Source organism: Dasypus novemcinctus, chromosome 25, assembly GCF_030445035.2.
Source record: "Dasypus novemcinctus isolate mDasNov1 chromosome 25, mDasNov1.1.hap2, whole genome shotgun sequence".
In the NCBI taxonomy this organism is placed as follows: domain Eukaryota; kingdom Metazoa; phylum Chordata; class Mammalia; order Cingulata; family Dasypodidae; genus Dasypus; species Dasypus novemcinctus.
In genome coordinates, this window is record NC_080697.1 from 52,088,912 (window position 1) to 52,107,249 (window position 18,338).

The 18,338-nt window shown below is 36.6% G+C and overlaps 1 protein-coding gene across 1 annotated transcript in view; it reads right to left on the reverse strand.

Annotated features, from left to right (window-relative positions):
• CSMD1 (CUB and Sushi multiple domains 1) overlaps positions 1-18,338 on the reverse strand; it is a 2,093,507-nt gene that overhangs the window by 1,088,920 nt on the left and 986,249 nt on the right. The window contains exon 5 of the mRNA XM_058288018.2: positions 18,076-18,283. Coding sequence (XP_058144001.1) covers positions 18,076-18,283 — 208 coding nt within the window. The remainder of the gene's footprint in view (positions 1-18,075; positions 18,284-18,338) is intronic.

Genomic DNA, 18,338 nt, shown 5'->3' on the forward strand with positions numbered 1-18,338 from the left:
CACCAAAATCTCTCCTGGCCCCACCCTGTGTGTCTTTTATATAAAAATAACTGAAAGGCCCTACTCTTGGACTTGGTTTTTTGGACAGGAGTATGCCGGGCCCAGCCAGTCATAATAAATCTTCCTTCTCAGAGAATTCCCATGTCCTAGCCTTCAGTACGCAATCGCCAACTTCTCTCTGCTGCCACAGCATTTCCAAGGGCTCGCCCGGGATTGCTGTGAAGACCAGAGATGACAGCATTTGGGTACCCCTCTCAGATGCATTTGAGGAAGCCAGGAGGGCTCTGGCAAACCCCAGTCCATGGTACCCCTGGACACTTTCAGTCCAGAAAGAGTTTGTGGACTCCACCAGAGCCCTCCTGGAAGAAACCAGAGGCACCAACCAGTTTAAAAGGAGACCCTGAGAATGGAACAGAAAAGCTCCACATGCCAGAAAGGTAAATCCCCTGGGGATATAATGTGAGAAAAGCCTAACTGTAAACATTAGAAAGGAGACCTGGTCAACGTCCAAGAGGATCCTAGTACTCCCCCAAAATTTGGGGGGAAGCTGTCTTCTCCAGGTCTGAAAAGAAAAGCAAGTGGCTGTTTGCATGTGATTCTGCAAATAAAATGCAGAGACATACTCCTGCAAGGCAAGAGTAGAGTCCTAATCCGCAGTTCTGTAATGACCTCTTCTGGTCAAGGGCAGTGAAGGCACCCTCTGGGACTCTTCATCTGAGTCAGCGGTTTATACCAACCTGCCGTTTGGTTTTGGTTAATTGCCTGTTAAAGTTCTGGTGGGAGTGAAAGAGATTTTGTGGTTGAAAATCCGACTCCTTCATCTGTATCCCAGTGTTTCCCACTGGAATGCATCCTGAGGAATTGGTCTAAATTTGGAAAATCTTGGTTACAGAAAAATGGATTGGTTTTTGTGATAAAACCTTGTCTGAATATGAACTGAGAGATGCAGAAGTTTGGCCAGAAGTAGGCCTTTAAATTTTAATGCTGAGTTGAAACTGAGCTTGTTTTGTAAGACAGCAAGAGTAGGCAAAGAGTCCTATTAGAGGTTTCCCCTCACTAAAATGCAATAATTAGTAAGCTGTGGCTCAGTTCCCCAATAGGCATTGAGGAGGAATGGACCCCCTCCCTCCATGGCCTGCGTGTCTGAGGGCACAGCACTTCCCCCAAAATTGAGCAAACAGACCACCTGGAAATGGGAGGAAAGAGAAAGAAAAACCTTTATTCCTTGCAGATCAAAAGAACCAAGAGGTTGTAAATTAATGCTGTGTGAGTTCCCTTAGGTCCATTCAAAAAATCGTAAAAGCAATAAAAATAAAAAATGTGAAATGATGGAAAGCTTAAAAACAACCTACCTAAGAAGTAAGAATTTTGAATCAAACTAATGAACTATATGTTTCTGTCTATGTGCCATAACTCAGATGATTGTCCATTTGTCCAGTACCAGTATATATAGTTTCATAACTTTGGATGATAATATTTAATTATGTAAAATGGTGAACTTTGGTCAGGCTGGGACTCTGGGATGCCAGGACAGCCCCAGAAACCTCATACCATGTCTTCCTAAAGAAATAAGAAAAAAAAAAATCCTTGAACTTCCATTAGTGTAAACACAGTTGTACCTATAAAAGGTGTGAATAGTGATCAAAATTAAAAAAAAACTCATGTGCCATCAATTAAAATCAAAGAGTTCCTAGAAATGCTAAAGGTATAGAATTTTCTCTTCTCTTTTAATCTGTGCTTAACTCTGTGTTCAACTTTAAAATCTGCATTCAACTTTGCACTTTACTTATGCCTAGGAAATCAGATTTGGAGTTCACCTGTTAAAAATTGACTAACAGTGAAAAGCAAACTAAAAATAAATCTTTACATGTCAATACTATCTTGCTAGTAAATTTAATGCAAAAATCACAAGTGAAATTTATTTAATTGCTGAAAAAAAAAACAGAAATGGCACAAAATTGTTACTAATACAATTGTTTTAATTGCTTAGTTAATAAATAAATGTGCCTAAATTGATTTTAAGTGAAAACTTTCTAGAAGCTAAGAGTTAAAATATTGTATAAATGCCTTATATATAAAACAGCAGAAAAATAATAACTGAAATTATTACAACAAAGTAAATGTAGCCTAGATTTCAACTATGATAATGGTAACCTTAAACTAATTTATCTTTGTTTATGGCTACTTCAAGTCTATCTTGTGTTTCTATAGTAATGGTAATTATAATTTAAACTTACCTTTAATTATGGTTATTTTATAAACTAGCCTTACCTAACCCTTAATCTTCAGCTATTGTGATGGTCATTGTAAACTGAGTTTGTCTTTGTTTATGGTTACTGCAAGTCTGGCCCCACCCATTGCCTGCACTTTCTGTTATTTCTTGACAACTTCTGCCCCTATTACTCAGGTAAAGCACATTTAAAACATCCCTATCTTCTGTTCCACTGATATTAATAACCCTGCTTTCTCTTGTGGCTCCAAGTGTAAACTAAATTACTGCCTGGTGGAATTCCTAAGCCTCGAGGTTGGATGTCCACTCTTCCAGTCCAGTGGCTGCTGCAGTCCTGTTATCTCTGATTTCTAGAAAGCAAAGAAAGCCTCCTGCCTTGACTGTCAGGGTTCATAAAGGTAGCAATTCATGAGAGAAACCAGTTCCCCTTAGACTTTAAAAGCCTCAGTGAATATACGCGTAACTGGTGTTGTTCACCCAGAGTCTGCTGAGGTCAAGGTAAAATATAAAGTTCTGAAGCAAAGGAAAATTGTGTTAAAGCATTGGGAACATTTTGGTTATAAGCTACTATTTAAAAACAAAATTCTTGTGCAAAACTGTATGGTCATAGTGCAAATTAGAAAAAGCCTTCTTAGAGGTCTTCCAAATGTTGTTTTACAATTAAACTTATTTTGTAAAAGAATGAAAGTTTTAAATAATTAAGTTGTGTTTCCATGTTCAAACTATTCATGTCTGCCTATTTGCTCAGTATATATATTTTCATAAATCAGGATAATAATATCAAATTGACAAATAACTCTTGAAAAAGCTCTATTCAAATTGTTTAAAAAAATTAAATATGCAGTTATATATGTGATTAATATCCCCAGAACCCACATGTCTAGTTCTAAGAAACCATTATTAACTTGAAACCTAAATTAATATTAATGACAAAAAGTAACTTCACAGCAATAAAACCTGTCTGAAAGTCACCTCCATGTGCATATTCAAGTGGTGGTAATGAAAAGTTACCTTAATTCCATTGGGAATCTTCAGTTTTCATTTTAAAAATGGAAAAAGTAGTTTTTCCTCTACTGCTAAAGTAAAATACCTGCTAATTAACATCCTCATGGTAGAAGTGTAAAGGTAAAAAGCAAAGTACTAAAAAGTTCATTTAATATTAACACATCACATTGGAAATGTTTAAAAGTTATATAAAAACTGAAAGATAAGCTTCAGCATTGTCAAACTGCCTTGTGCATTCAAACCAGGCCTTCAATACACTGCAAGTTTGCCTTTCCATATGAGTTATTGACTAAATTGGTCAATAACCCCTAAAACAATAAAAAATGTCTACTACATCTCTGGTTGTGCTCCTAAAGTGGATGGAAACTATGTTGCAGTTTAATACTCCTGCCGCAGCCAACAATGACTTGGTATAGCCAAAGGTACAATGAATATTACCTCCAGACTGGCACTGTTTCATAGTGCCAAAGAATGCTATGCACCAGGCCAGTGGAATACTGGAAACTACTTTCCTAGCTTCTCTCTAGGGTCAAAGGTGCTGCAGCTTCTATGAAAAACATACCAAATGGAACAATGAATACCAGAATACTGTGAGTAGGACTTAAACACAATTGGCACTATAGCTTGCTCCCATGGAGATATAACCTGCATGGTATAACAAACCTGAAACTTGAAGCTATTAATTGCAGCTCAAGAAAAGACTTATGCATTGAGTAGTACATTAATTAATATTAAATACTATACCCATGTACTATTCTAAATATATGTCTGATGATTATGGAATATTTCTATTAAATCTTATGCAGAAGGACACTGAATATGTTAGAACTCCTGGTCAACTTCATTTTCTGAGTAGTTAATGAACAAGTCTGTAAGACAAAGTTAATGACCATGAACTTGCCTGAGAGCAGTGGGGCCAATAGCCCTTTTAATTGAAAAAGTCACCAAATTGACTTGGGAGCAACCTCTCACAGTCTTTACCCCACACCAGGTGAAGGATGTGCTTTAAGCCAGGGGCCACCAGTGGCTTACAGGTAGCCAGTTAATTAATACCAGTCTCAATTGCTAGAGACCTTTAGTGTGCACATAAGGGTAAGTCAGACTCTCAACCTAGCCTCCCTACTACCAGTAGAGGGCCCAAAGTCAGATCCTGAGGAGCCCCTTCTCCACTCCTATCTTCAAACTCTTACCAAGCTTAGCCAAATGGGTTTTCAAAAACAAAGCCTGGTAAAAACAGTCAAAGAAATGACTAGAAATTACTCAATTAAAGCCATAAATGTAAAAGCTTTTCTCTGTAGTTCTAACCACTCCCACAGCTATTAAAGTTAAAGAAATGTATGGTTTGGTACACTAATCCTGAATGAAGCCAGTTGCCCAAGAAAGTGCCAGTTCACCAGAAACACCTCACAGGATGTATGAATACCAGTCATTGGATGGCCCGAAATACCTCTTCAAGAAATAAAACTAAGTAGTGTCTATGTCAAAAACAGCTGTTCCCTCTAACTCTAACCCAAATTCCTATTGCTAGGAGAAAGGCAAACTAAACCTTGACTATTTCATCTCCTTTAACTTAACTAAAAGAACAATGCCTCTTCCCATTCTTCTCTCCTACTATAAAAACTAAATTTGGCAGTGTATACCTAACCCCATTTTCTATTACAATTTCTGTCTAGAGTTAACTGACAGCATAAAACAACTCAAGGAAAAATACTGTTTCCCACCAACTTTTGGGAAAATGCAGCCTTTGCAGGCACCTAAACTTTTCTACATCTATGATCCAAAATCTTCTCAGTAGAACCACATATTCTCAAGATTCTAATTAAGTTTATTTCTTCCAGAATCAACACCTTGTTAGCCATATGGAAACTTCATCCAGCTTTGCCCAAGATGCCAGATCCATCTTCCTCCATCCTAGAATAGCAGGGAGCGTTTTACACCCTGTCAGGTAGGAACTACAGCCCCTAAAAGCAGGAAGTAGCTACAGAAGAAAGATCATCTCCCTTCAGCACCCCTTTAAGATGAAAGGTGTAAACTCTCTAAGGGGGGAATAAAGCAGGCTCTTAAGATGGAGAATCAATAGATGGATCTGAAACCTGGCAAGGAGTCCATGTGGACATCAATGACCCCCAGGATGGCTGCTGAAAAACCCTTCCCAAGATTCTGCCGCATAGAAGGGAACTTCCTCCTGAGGCCAAGAGGCACTCTGAATATTCCCCAAGGACTTTATCATTAAAGCCTCCTGAAAAATTAGTGGAAAAAAAGGGGGTGGGGCAGTCAAAGCAGTGAATAGCTCAAATGCCTCCCATGCTCCCATCATACTTCCTTCTTTCCTCCCCTTAATAATATCTAAGGTAAATGGTTTAATAAATAATGCAGTAAATATACAGACAGCCGTCCACCTCATAATTCCAAAAATAGTGATGGCAAAGCTTAATGAACTTAAGCATGCATCAAAGGGGGGAATCATATGGCCTATGTGTATATTGGCTATGTGTGTATTCAAACTTTATCTAATTCCGTATCCAAGTTTGCCTAGTTTCTAGGTTTTGAGTATTCAGGAAGGATGTAAACTGAATGCATATTCGAGCTTATATCCAGACAGAATGTGGGTGGTATGTTAATTCAAGCTTACCTGGTATCCAAACAAACCCCTAACCCCCCCAAAAAAACTAGCAAAGTCTTTTTGGTGCCATAACCTCTCCTGGCTCCACCCCGTGTATCTCTTGTATAAAAGTAACCTAAAGGCCCTACTCTGGGCTCAGTTTTTTTGGACAGGAGTCTGCTGGGCCCAGCTGGTTGTAATAAATCTTCCTTCTCAGAGAATTCCCATGTTCTAACCCTCAGTATGCAATTACCAACTTCTCTCTGCTTCCACTACATCAACAGGACTATTTTACTTTCCCTTTCTATCCCTGTGATCATAGAGTCTTAGTAAACTATATCTTACTCATAAAAATTTGCAATTGTTTATTATTTCTCACTTCTTAAATGAGTTTAATTTCCCTGAAGCACTATTTTCATTATAGCAACAGATATTAAAAACACGATGAACATATTTTTATCAAGAAAAACCATATATTTGAGTTTGTATATGAGCTTATTTTCAAAATTTTTTTAAGTTATTAATATTACTTACTGATCAGTAAAACAATGGATTTCTTTCTTTCCTATCACTGAATTATTTCTTACACTTCCTACATCGGTCCTTTATCTTTTAGATACTCCCTGCCTAGAAACCACATACATATTGCCCCTATTTAGATCAATTTCATTCTCGTGGCCTCTGAACAACCCTGTGAAACTTTCAGTGAGGATCACACAGGCCAATTATTTCTCTCTCCTCTAAACTCTGAATGTATCTGTTACTGCACCTCTACTTTGTCAGTTTTCACAAAGGACATGATAATTACTAACAAATGGTTGGCTAACAAAATTTACCAGGGTAAGTGGTAGGTTTCTGACCTATCTTTTAATCTTCACCCAGCAAGATAAGTAACCTTTGCCTCACTTAATAGTCAAGAAACTAAAACTCTGGGAGCGTGAATATCTCACAAGTTCTATAGCTGCAAAAGGGAGGAACATAATTTTTAACTAATCTCTCTTCCTTCAAGGCAGATTCTCTTTCCATGACCTGAGCTGGACTGTAAAGGATGATGAGGACTTTGCTGACAGAGCAGAGGAGAAGGCTTTCCAGACACAGAAGTCCGGGCAAGAAGAAACAGCAACTTGGGATCAGGACACTGTCAGCACAAAGTGCAAAACGGAATGTAAATGTTGACCAGGCTTGGGTCTTGCCAGTATTTGTGCTGTATCAAAGAGCACCACCTCATCCAAAGCCAGAGCCCCAAAGGTTAAGTGGCATTCTGCCAAACAAAAAGTTTCATGATCAAATATATTTAGCACTTTGCAACACCCTCTACCTGCTCTTAGAGAGTCACAAGGTATAGTAATATTAAAACCACAGAGACTTCTGCAGTAAAGGAACTTGTTTGAATATTTAATACAGTGTTCCACAAAAGAGCTCAAAACTATACTATTTTAAATGCACAATTATTAATATACTGAACAAGGCTAATGCTCCTGAATATGTAGAGAAGCCATTTAAATAGATAGAATGTTTGTTTCCACCTCGCATTTCTAGGACTTGGCTCTAGAGCTGAGCTGATTCTCCTAATTATATCATCATCTCTGAGGAGTGAGTCCCAGGCAATTCTGAGGTGAAGCACAGATTTGGCACTCAACGATGAACCCAGTCTGCAAGACAAGATCATACCCTTTGCCTCAGCAACCCAATGTCCAATCACCTATTTTTTAAAGACTAGAGAACTTATGACAAGCTTTGAGAAATCATGGCCATTGTTCACTTTTCAAGAAAATTTGAAATTAATGATAATTAGATATTTTAATGCTATTATTAGTGAAATGCTTATGTCACCTGGTAACACTTTGGCCCCTCACTGCCCATGTCTGGTCCCAGAACAGCAGCACTGGTGTCATATTAGATCAGAGTCTCGGGGCCACCTCAGAACTACTGAATTAGAATCTGCATTTTAACAAGATCCCCAAGTGATTCCTACATACGTGAACATTTGAGAAGCACTCAACTAGCACCCAGCACAATTCCTGGCACAATTTATGCATCAAAAATATTTAATAAATGGATGGATATATTCTTCAGTAGAAATTGTATTTTTTTCAAATTTTCTTTTTACCAAATTGTATACTTTTTTTTTTTAGTGGCTTCAAAACAGGAACAATTTTATTTGCTAATGATTTGGCCTGGGTGCCATTTCTCTTGGGCTCCCTCATACAGGTACAGTTATCAGGCATCTTGATCGGAGCTGCGTGGTCTTAAATGGTGTCACTAACGTTGCAGGCTGGGATTCTCTCTTCAGAGTCTGTCGCCCTCCATTTGGCTCGCCCAACTCCTTCACGTAGTTCTTTCAAGGTTCCAAGAGGTGAAAGTGGAGGCCCAGGCGCCCAAGCAATACAATGTGACTTTTGCCACGTTCCTCTGATCAAAGCAAGGCCCAGGGCTAGCCAAGGACTGGAACGGAACTAGTCTTTTTCTCTTGATAGGAGGAGCAAAGTGGCAAAGTCAAATTGCAAAAGGAGTATACATACTTTTCAAGTCAGATACCGTTCTTACCATTTTTTATTTTCCTTTGCTTTCAATGGTAACTTCATTAGTATTTGTAAGCCTCCCTCTAGAACAGAGGTTCTTAACCATTTTTGTTCCACGGGCACCTTCACTAGTCAGGTGAAAACCACGGATCCCTTCTCAGAACGCAGCAGCAGGTAGATTTATGACACGGAACTAGAGTCAGGTCTAACAACTACCATAATTTAAATTATGGATGAGTATTTCAAAGTAAGTGATTTTTCAAGACATGCAACAACTGTATTGTAATATGAAATGAATACTACGTAATTTATTATGTAAGTGAAGGACATTCATAAGTGAAGAAAACGCTAGCTTTCAGTTAATGGTCTGAGAAAATAAATACAATATGTTGATTTTTTTCAGTTCAAGTTCATGGACTCCCTGAAATCCTTTCAAGGACTCTGAAGGGCTCCATGGGCCTCTGGTTAAAAACCCCTGCTTTACCACCTCCTTTAAATAGTATACTTTTAGTAATGCAGTGATCTGGATGTGTATAACAGCTGAATCTTCATTCAAGAAATTAAATGGAATATATGACAATGTCTCTGAATATTAAAAATGATTTATTATGGTCAAGGGCACTGCCAACAAACTAATAGAAGTCAGCATTTTGGTTCTAACTTTTCTGCATGATATCATTACCAATGTTTCTCATTTCACAGAAGTTCATAGGAAAGATAAGATCAAAAGTCCAGCATGGAAGAAAAAATGCTTTTATAATTCAAAAAATTAGAAGGTTATCTGAAAATAACCATTTAAAACTAAATACAAGTTAAAACCAAAATTGTGCTTTTAAGAAAACATTTTTACTTCAAAAGATTGCTTCTGTGTTCAAAGGTAGAAATCTGAACTCTACGGCACTATTTCTTAGAGCAATAAATGCGCAGTTGGTTATAGAAATAGCTGTCTGCTACTTTGTTAAGGGCTTTGCAAGCATTTCCTCATTAGTCCATTTAACAACCCTCAGAGGTACGCTCATTATTATTTCCTTCTTATAGCAGGGACATGGGCCTCAGTGTAACCTGCCCAAGGTCATCAGGCTTACCCAAGTTGCAAAGCCAAGACTAGAGCCAAGTCTATGGTGAGGTCTGTATCAGTAGGTTAGGTTAGCTATTGTTGCCCCGGCCTGCTTAAGGAAAGGAAGGGGGAGCATGATAGAGGACGTTGCCTACCACTGCTCAAGCTAACTCAGGACTTGGAGTTGTCCTGGGTGGTACTGCAGGGACAGATGCTGGACATTGTATGTCCTGCCATGGCCCACTGGGTGGACTGGGGGAGAGTGTAAACTACAATGTAAATCATTATCCATGTGGTGCAGCAGTGCTCCAAAATGTATTCACCAAATGTAATGAATGTCCCACGATGATGAAAAAGGTTGTTGATGTGGGAGGAGCGGGTTGAGGGGGTAGGGGGTATACAGGGACCTCTTATATTTTTTTAATGTAACATTTAAAAAAAAAAGAGAGAGAGAGAGAAAAAAAAAAAGCTTTCCTAGCATGGTGGAACCAGATAGCCAGGCTTCTCGCCTAGCAAACTAATTGTGTACTTCAGGGCAAATTGTTTAATATTTTTAGGATGCTTTTCTCACTCAAACATTAAAGGGCTTGTGTTGGGAGATTTCTCGGTTTCCAACTATTTTTAAGTTTATAATTTGGTAAAATCAAAGCCTCTGAACTATATATGATTATTGAGAAATGTTAGTATGATTCTCTAAAGGGCTTCAAGTAAGAATACCTTTGGTACTTTTAGTTATTAAAGTAAAAGATGGAAACTGCTAATGTTCTAGGCCACTGCTCCTTTAAAGGACTTATCAAGCTGGCATGGCAGGTCACCATAAGAAGGAACCAGAGCAATAAAATGTCACATTTGTTGGAGGAGTATTGGATTGTACAAAATTACCTTATTCTCCTAACCAGTCCTCCATGAAATTGTGCAAATTCTAAGAAGAAAGCGAAAGATTAGATATTCTGTTCTTTGAGAGAAACTTTAAATGAAGATATCAAAATGCACAATTGGAACACCACATCCAAATTGGCTGATTTCAGGAATAAATGGAAGTTAGCAACCATAATCTAAGAACCTAGAATAGAATTGACATAATGCCCCATTTAAAGGTAGTATGTTTTTAAAAGGCAAATATATTTAACAGTGTTAATGTAATTGCTGTTTTTTGTTTTTGTATCCTAAATGAAGGAAGCATACATAAAGAAAAAGGTGTGGCTACAGAAAAACAAGAAGTTTCTATTTTGTAAAATAAATCATAATCCCTAAAGGGGAAATGTTTTTCCCATTGTCTGCAACTTTAAATAATTTACAGGAAATGTACTTTTCATTAGAATGACGTTAAGAAGCAGGGAGTCTACAGAGCTGTAGTTTCTGAGATATGACATCTGCCTGAGAGTAGATTTCTCTCCCCAGCTAGTACTCTCTCCCACTAGTCCCATCTTTAGGAACCAGAAATATTCTGCATGTACTATTCACTTGATTTTATATTTCTCTCTTTGGTTATGCCTTAGCCTGGGCACTTTTCATCATGGTCTATGCTAAAATATTACATTATTTCGGTAACTACCACCATTAAATAAGTTATGTGAATTTCCTATATTTGAACTATCTATTATTCAAATAATATATATTATTATCTCAAATCCTTTTAAAAATTTCATCAGTCTTATACATTTGACATTCTGGATAGAGATGTCTCTCAAAATGAAAGATATCTAAAATAAACTACTCTGACAGTATTTCAGATATTTGTGAAGAATGCAAAAATTGGATTTGATTCTGGGCCATAAAATGGTAAAATAGATGATCAGACTCCCATGGTACCTACTGACGACTCCATCTAGTTTATCAGAAGGGAGGTACATTCTCCTGATGGTGAACTGGGAACAGACAATGTGAAAATCAAAGCAGCAGCTTTCAGCTGGCCCCTTCAAAGGCAGCCCTCCTTCCTTCTCCTCAAGGTCAATTCTGGCATTAAAGATCCTTCTTTTTGTACCTGCTAGAGGTACATTTCAGGAGGAGAAGCGAAGGAAACGAGTGCCTTGTAAAATTACACCTGATGGAACCTTTTAAAAACCCACTGTGCATCACTCAGCTTGTAGGACAGCAGCACCATAGCCGGTGATCACTTTCCTGCCTGTTGGCAAAAAAAAAAAAAAAAAGTGTGCCTTAGCACCTTGCAGGTGTGCAGCCCTGACAGAGAGAGACTGGAATTGGGGCCTCACTGTAGGTATAGCAGAGGTGATCGCCTAATCCACCCATGTGAAAGTTAGTGTTATTCTGATGATGTGTATAAAAGAAGGTCATAGATAAGGTTAGCAGTTCTCCTCTGTGGATGAGCAGTCCTTGGAGAAATTTCCCTTTAGCTCCCTGTTGAGTTTTGGGGTGGAAGTAACAAGGGTCTGAGATAACTGGGGCTGGCCATTATTTTCTCCAGCTACCTACAGTTTAAATGCATCAAGTTGCATGTAGAATTGCTATGCACATTGTTAGCCATGATTGTGAGGATACCTGCAGACCTGTTAGCTATGCCTAAATTCAAAAGCCTCAGTTATTGCACATTGACTCTAAAATAAGTATAACCAATAAGAATTTGATAAGTTAAGTATTATCACTTTGATTTGTAGTTAGGAACACTGAAAAGGAAATGCTAATAGAGTAGTTAATGGCAAATAAAACTGGAAAATACGAAGCTAAATCAGGCTTGAAGTTGCCCGATGCCTTAAGTTTGGTGCACACTGGGAATAGATATTGTTGAAGTAATTTTTGGACTTCATTGTGGTATAAATATACTACTTTTAGTTTCTGTTCTAAAGCTGGTAAAGAAATAAGATCTTGAAATGTTTAGATAAAGAAAGAAATACAGCTTGGAACTGTCATTCTTTAAGTCCCTGCTCTGCCATTGGATACTTGTGTTGAAACACTTAATATCTTATTATAAAATGGGGATAATAATATCACTAAGTAAGATTGTTTCACATAGTGCCTGGTTCACAGCAAGTACTCAATTAATACTATTATTCAATATAAATATAGAAAAAATACATTATTCAAAGTAATTTTAGAAAAAGATATTTGGATTAAAGGAGGGGTTTAGGAAAAGGTTAAAATACTATCATATCAATTATGCCCTTAGTTCTTTAGCTAGTGTGTAAAAGAAAAATAGAAAATAATGTATTTATTGTTTTTATGTGTTTACATTATACTTGTGTCCATAAAAATTGGTGAGGCGGATACATTACAGTAGGTTTGTGGAGTCAGACTAGTGAAATTCAAATTTAAGATGAAACATGAATACTTTGAGAACAAAACCTTATTGCAATTGATGGTATTATTTCTTTGCTATATGGTCTCTTCCTTATTTTTGAATGATGTCATTTTTTCCCAGAATAATAAGATGATATTTATTGTTTCTTTGTTGCAGGAAACCAAGAAAATGAAAACAGTCTTAGGTTAGAGAAGGATAAAGATATATGACAATTAAATGTAGTGTGTTTTCTTAGATTGACCCTGGAATTAAAAAAAAAAAAAGATATTACTGGGACATCGGGAGAAATTCAAATAGCACTGTAAGTTAATTAAGAACATTGGATCTAAGTTACTTTCCTGGTTTTAGTAACCATACTAGGGTACACAGCCATTTTCTGTGTTATTTTTCTAATTTTTCTCTAATTCTAAAGTTATTTAAATATAAGTAGTTAAAAGATAAAATGAGGAGAGACGGGATGCTACTTCACAGTTAAAAATATTTTACCTGTACCTTCGGGTATGTGAGTGGAAGGATTAGTTTCACTATTACTCACCAAATGACTCTATAATCCTTCCTCATCAGAAATTAAATACATACCCAGTCAATTATCATTTAAGTGACAAGTTGAATGAACATTGTAGTTGCTGATTGACCTCTTGGGGGTTTTTTGTAGCTCATTCAGCTTCTCCAGTTTCCTTGAAGTTGTGTTTTGGTTTCATCAAGTCACTGCTTAATTGACTTCGTGAAATTGTGCCCATTTGACAGGAACAAATTCGAGGGCAGTTACAAAACTTTTTCTTCATCAAGTGTAATTTTGCATAGCCCAGAGAGGCAAGAGGGAAGGGGTGGAGTTTGTGCTGGCTGGTGAAAAACAGAACTTAAATTTTAAACAATCACAAAGCACCAGCTTTTCTTTTGATATAATAAGGCAGGCCTAATCCAAATCAGCGAAGACACACTTAGTCCTGTTACCATGAAGGTCTCCCAGATATTATACAACATGTTTGTTCCACTGGTACTACTTCCTTTAAATATTTTCCGTCTACATGTCAACTTAATCATTATTTTAATTGTCAACATTTATGTTGAGTTGCAAAGTGTGGGGTTTCCACATGGAGGCACACATATGAAGTCAAAGGGAGGCAAAGATGTGCTAGAATGAAGAGGGGACTGCAGTCAGTAGACAAAAGTTAAGGATTTTGCAGAGAGGGGAGCCTGGGTGGAAAACTTATTGGGACCATGCTGGCAAAGGCCTGGAATGGTATGCTGTGACATTTGGATTTTATTCAGTGGCCAGAGGCTCAGTTATGGACGGTATTCTAGGAATAAAATGTTTAAATGTGGTTTTTAGGACACATTTTAATCACATTTATTATCTATCATTTCCTTTTCTTCTTAACACTACACACTCCCTGTCACAGAGGGACAGTTACTTTATTGTCATTAAAGGTGTGTATTTCAAAGATGGTAAATGTTCCCTCAGTTATTTCCTGCTAAGACTCTCTATTCCCAATCCCTTTACCCATCATGTGTTAATTTGGAAACCATAGTAGGTTAACTCTGAGATAAAGTTTATTTTCTTTCTTTTTAATATAGCTAGTGTTATGAGTTATATATCACACCCTCAAATCATTTCAGAAAGAAAAACATTTGCCTGGCTTCACTGCTAAACAATTGTTTAATTGCAAGAAAAATTGTAATCACTATACCGTGTTGCAAGGTCAACTAGAAATGGCAGATTTTTGTTAAAGTAGGGTATTGCTAGGAAGCCAATCTGTTTAAAGTAGAATCTGACAAGGAAAAAATATCAGTCTCACCTGATATGCATATAGTCAGGTTTAAATTACAAACTCACTGCACATTGAATATACAGATAATTTGGCACACTACTGAGTTGAGTACATTTAGACTGCCTCTACTGTAGCCATGGCAACTCTCATATAAAACATAGCTGAGTTGGTAATTTCATTCCAAATTAAATGAAAATAAGACTAATCCTATTATTGTTCTTAACAATTTTCCAAGTAGCTTCTTCTTCGAGTGCCCTTGCTTGTATCTTCTGTCTTTAAAAATAGTTTATTGAAAAATTATATGTGTTTGTGCACTCACTTCACTTCCAGCCATTACCACTGTTCTTCTGTCTCGGATGCTTAGCCTTATGCTTCAGAGCAGGTTGCATCCACCTACAAAGCGACTTAGTATTTTTCTTGCAATTCAGGGATGGGTAAATCTTTTAAATATAAAAAAAAAAATGTGCACCATGAAACATTTTAGAGACTGCAAAATTCTAAAATAATAACCTTTTTCAGAGAAGCCATATTCTGCAATTTCATAAATCTTAAAAGAGTTCTTAAAGTAGCCCTGTTACATATTTTAAATGTGCTCACGTACGTTTCAATAGTTACTTGGGAAAACTAACTTTTCCTTTTGAGCCTTCACTGAAAAGTAATTGAATAATGGGAATTCCATTTAAAAGTAGTCCCATGACCATGCCAATATAATTAATTTTAAATTAGGATAAACACGAAATGTCACCAAAATACGATGTCTTTTCTGACACCCTTTTGATGCTACATGTATGCTAAATTGTGCTTCAACTGGTCCAGCTTTTCTATGCTAGTTACCAATTCAAGGGTTTAGAATCCAACCTACAATCATGAAACAGAGAAAAGGTAATTACTGAGAGAATATTAAGCCCCAGAGCTGGACTGTATTTCTAGTGGGCACTGTAGGATGGTGAAGATAAAATGAAATTTGGAGTCAGAGACCCTGAGGTTTAGATCTAGCTATGTCCAGAACTCCCTATAAGCTTTACCAACACTTACCCTTTGTACATCTCAACTTCTTCATCTATGAAGGGTAGATAATAGTAACAACAACACTGAAGGGTGTTTTCTTTTGTGCTAAGAAAATAATGATATAATACAGATCATCATAAGACTATAATTTTAACACAACTCTACATCTGCCTATAATAATGGCTATTAAAATAGAACATGTTGAACAAATAAGCAACAATGCTACTGGATCAGAAGGCATGCGGATAAAACTTTTCCACTATTCCTTGTACTTTGCTCCCAGGTTTTCAATCCTGGGACCCTAGCAAATAGTTAGAGAAATTTCATAGAGCTGGAAAAAATCTGCGAAGCTTCTTTTAGGTACCAAGAAGACAGAGGGCAGTTTCTCTTGCTAGCTATGGCAATTTTCTCCATATAACAATGATTTCGAGTTGGTGCCATCAAACTCTATGGGTTGCAAGACCCTGAAGGCTCCAGCTGATATCTTAGAACAAACATTTTAACAAACCCATTACTCCCATCCACACACCCCTTTCTGAATCTGACATTAAAGTAGTTGTGGGGGGCATATGTTAGGAAGAAGGTACAGGCAGAGGTAAAGTAGAGAGGAGAAGAGGACACAAGATGATTTATCAAGGACAAAGAAAGAAGAAATGGGCAAAATTAATTCAAATTAACTTTCCTAATTTCTGATTCCCATCTTTAGGGAAAATAAATAAAAGGGTTTTCACATATTCACTAGCAAATCATGTTGTGTGTGTGCACCATTTTGTCTTTAAGCAGATTCATGTCTTCATTTTGATTAACATCTCTATTTACCTTCTCCTATTGCTATTTCAAACTTTGATATTGACACTTGCATATCAAAGTTTCCATTTTAACATAAATAAAATTTATTTGGAAAAAGGCTGCTATGATCATCGATTCTTTTATACAATCATTGAGAAATATCTCATTTTGTTGCCCAGTCTGACATCTTACCAGCAGGGGCTCAAATAATGTCCATCATATCTAGAATTCTTTATAACTAAAGATTTAATGTTAATCATATAATTTCTGAGAATTAATCACTACATATTTTATATTGAAATGATTTTCTGAAAACCCAACCAAAGTAATATAATTTTAAAGCTAAGAAGGCACTGGATCAAAAGCATCTCATATATTGTTTAGCAGAGACAAGGCACCTAATAAACTAATGGATGTTTATTGAATTAATAGAGAAGTGAATAATTTAATACAAGCCCTTCTACTGACAAATAATCAAGTGATTTGCCCGAGATGAAAGAGATCATTACTGGTAGGACTTGGAGTGGTATCTGGGTCATCCAACCCCTAATTCAATATTTGTTTCCTCTATGGTTTATGTTACACAATGTCAGATTGATACCAATTTCAACATTTCTTGAGTGCTTAAAGTTAAAAATGTGTAATATATAATAAGCAAATGCATAGGATTGCTAAATATAAAGTATTGTACAAAGTGTATAACATTTATAGTAAAGATTATAGAAGCACAATTTATTTTTCCTTAATCGAAGCAATATTCTACATAAATAAAATAAAACTAAAGGATGGAACAATTATTCATGAATACAAACCCTTTATTTGAAGCCTAGGATTTTGGAAAACAAAACACATTTCAATTTCAGTATTTGGCTTAAAACTGGTGGCCATATTAACAATGCCTGGCATTTTAATCCTTTAGCCTTTTTAGGGAAATACAAACTTAAATCTAGAAATATTCACAATCACTTATTTCATATTCTTCTAGCCATATGGATAAATGGTCAAAGTTTCCTCATTATTCCAACTGAGCTTGATTTTTTAAAAATTATACACACATATATATACATGTGTATATGAATATACATGTATACCTATGTATATGTATAATTTACACATACAAAGGTATAATTTAAATATTTAGACAGCCTTTCTTTTAATTCTCCCTTTTAAATTGCACATAGCTAAAACTGTTGCTTAAAATAAAAATCATCAAACAGACTGTAATTAATTAGATCCTGTTTTCTTCTGTTTCCACCTGCATACACACCAGAGAACTGATCATCAGTTAATTTTCTTTATATGCATGTTGGATTAGTGCTTATGTTAATTTAGTTTGCATTTGCCATTCCCCTGACCACAGCCATACCTTCATAAGGGCTATATGATTTGGTGTACCTTCTTCAAAGAGGTAAAGAAATATATAACCATGTAGCTATAGCAGAGTCTTTCAATGCTTGGCAACATGCAATAAAAGTGAACCTCCAATCCAGAGTTATCTCTTCACATTGAAACAGCTCCAGATCAAATCCCAAACAAACGTAGCTCAGTTAGACTCCATTTTCTACGTTGGTTTGGAAGTGTCCAAATAAGGCATTGTGTCATGCATGGGGCTCACATAACTTCTCCAGCTCCAAATGTCAGCACAAAGATATCTTAGAAATTTTGATGTTAGTCTCAAACTCATGACCTTTCAGTAACCAAAATAACAAGGTCAAAATGAATATTAATGATCCCCAATGAATTTTAGATGAACTATTTTATTTATTAATACTATTGGGAGAAATGAAGTCAACCCATTTGTATAATGGGATGATACCTCTGTCCTGGTACTTACCATATTGATGGTGCTTCCGTCCCACTGATCTCCAAGAAATCATACCCTTCTTCTAGTTGAAAGTCAGTGAAGACCAATGCGATGGTGTCCCCCGGTTCAGCGAGAATGGTCCATGTACAGTCGGCATTGTTTTCATATTCCGAAGGGAAGTGAGGACTGGAAATGGTGCTACTTGTTCCACGTAAAGTTCCTCCACAAGCTCCCTCAGCTGGGAAAAGAAGCAAAAGGGGAAAAATCATTTCTATAACATTTTTCTTAAATAA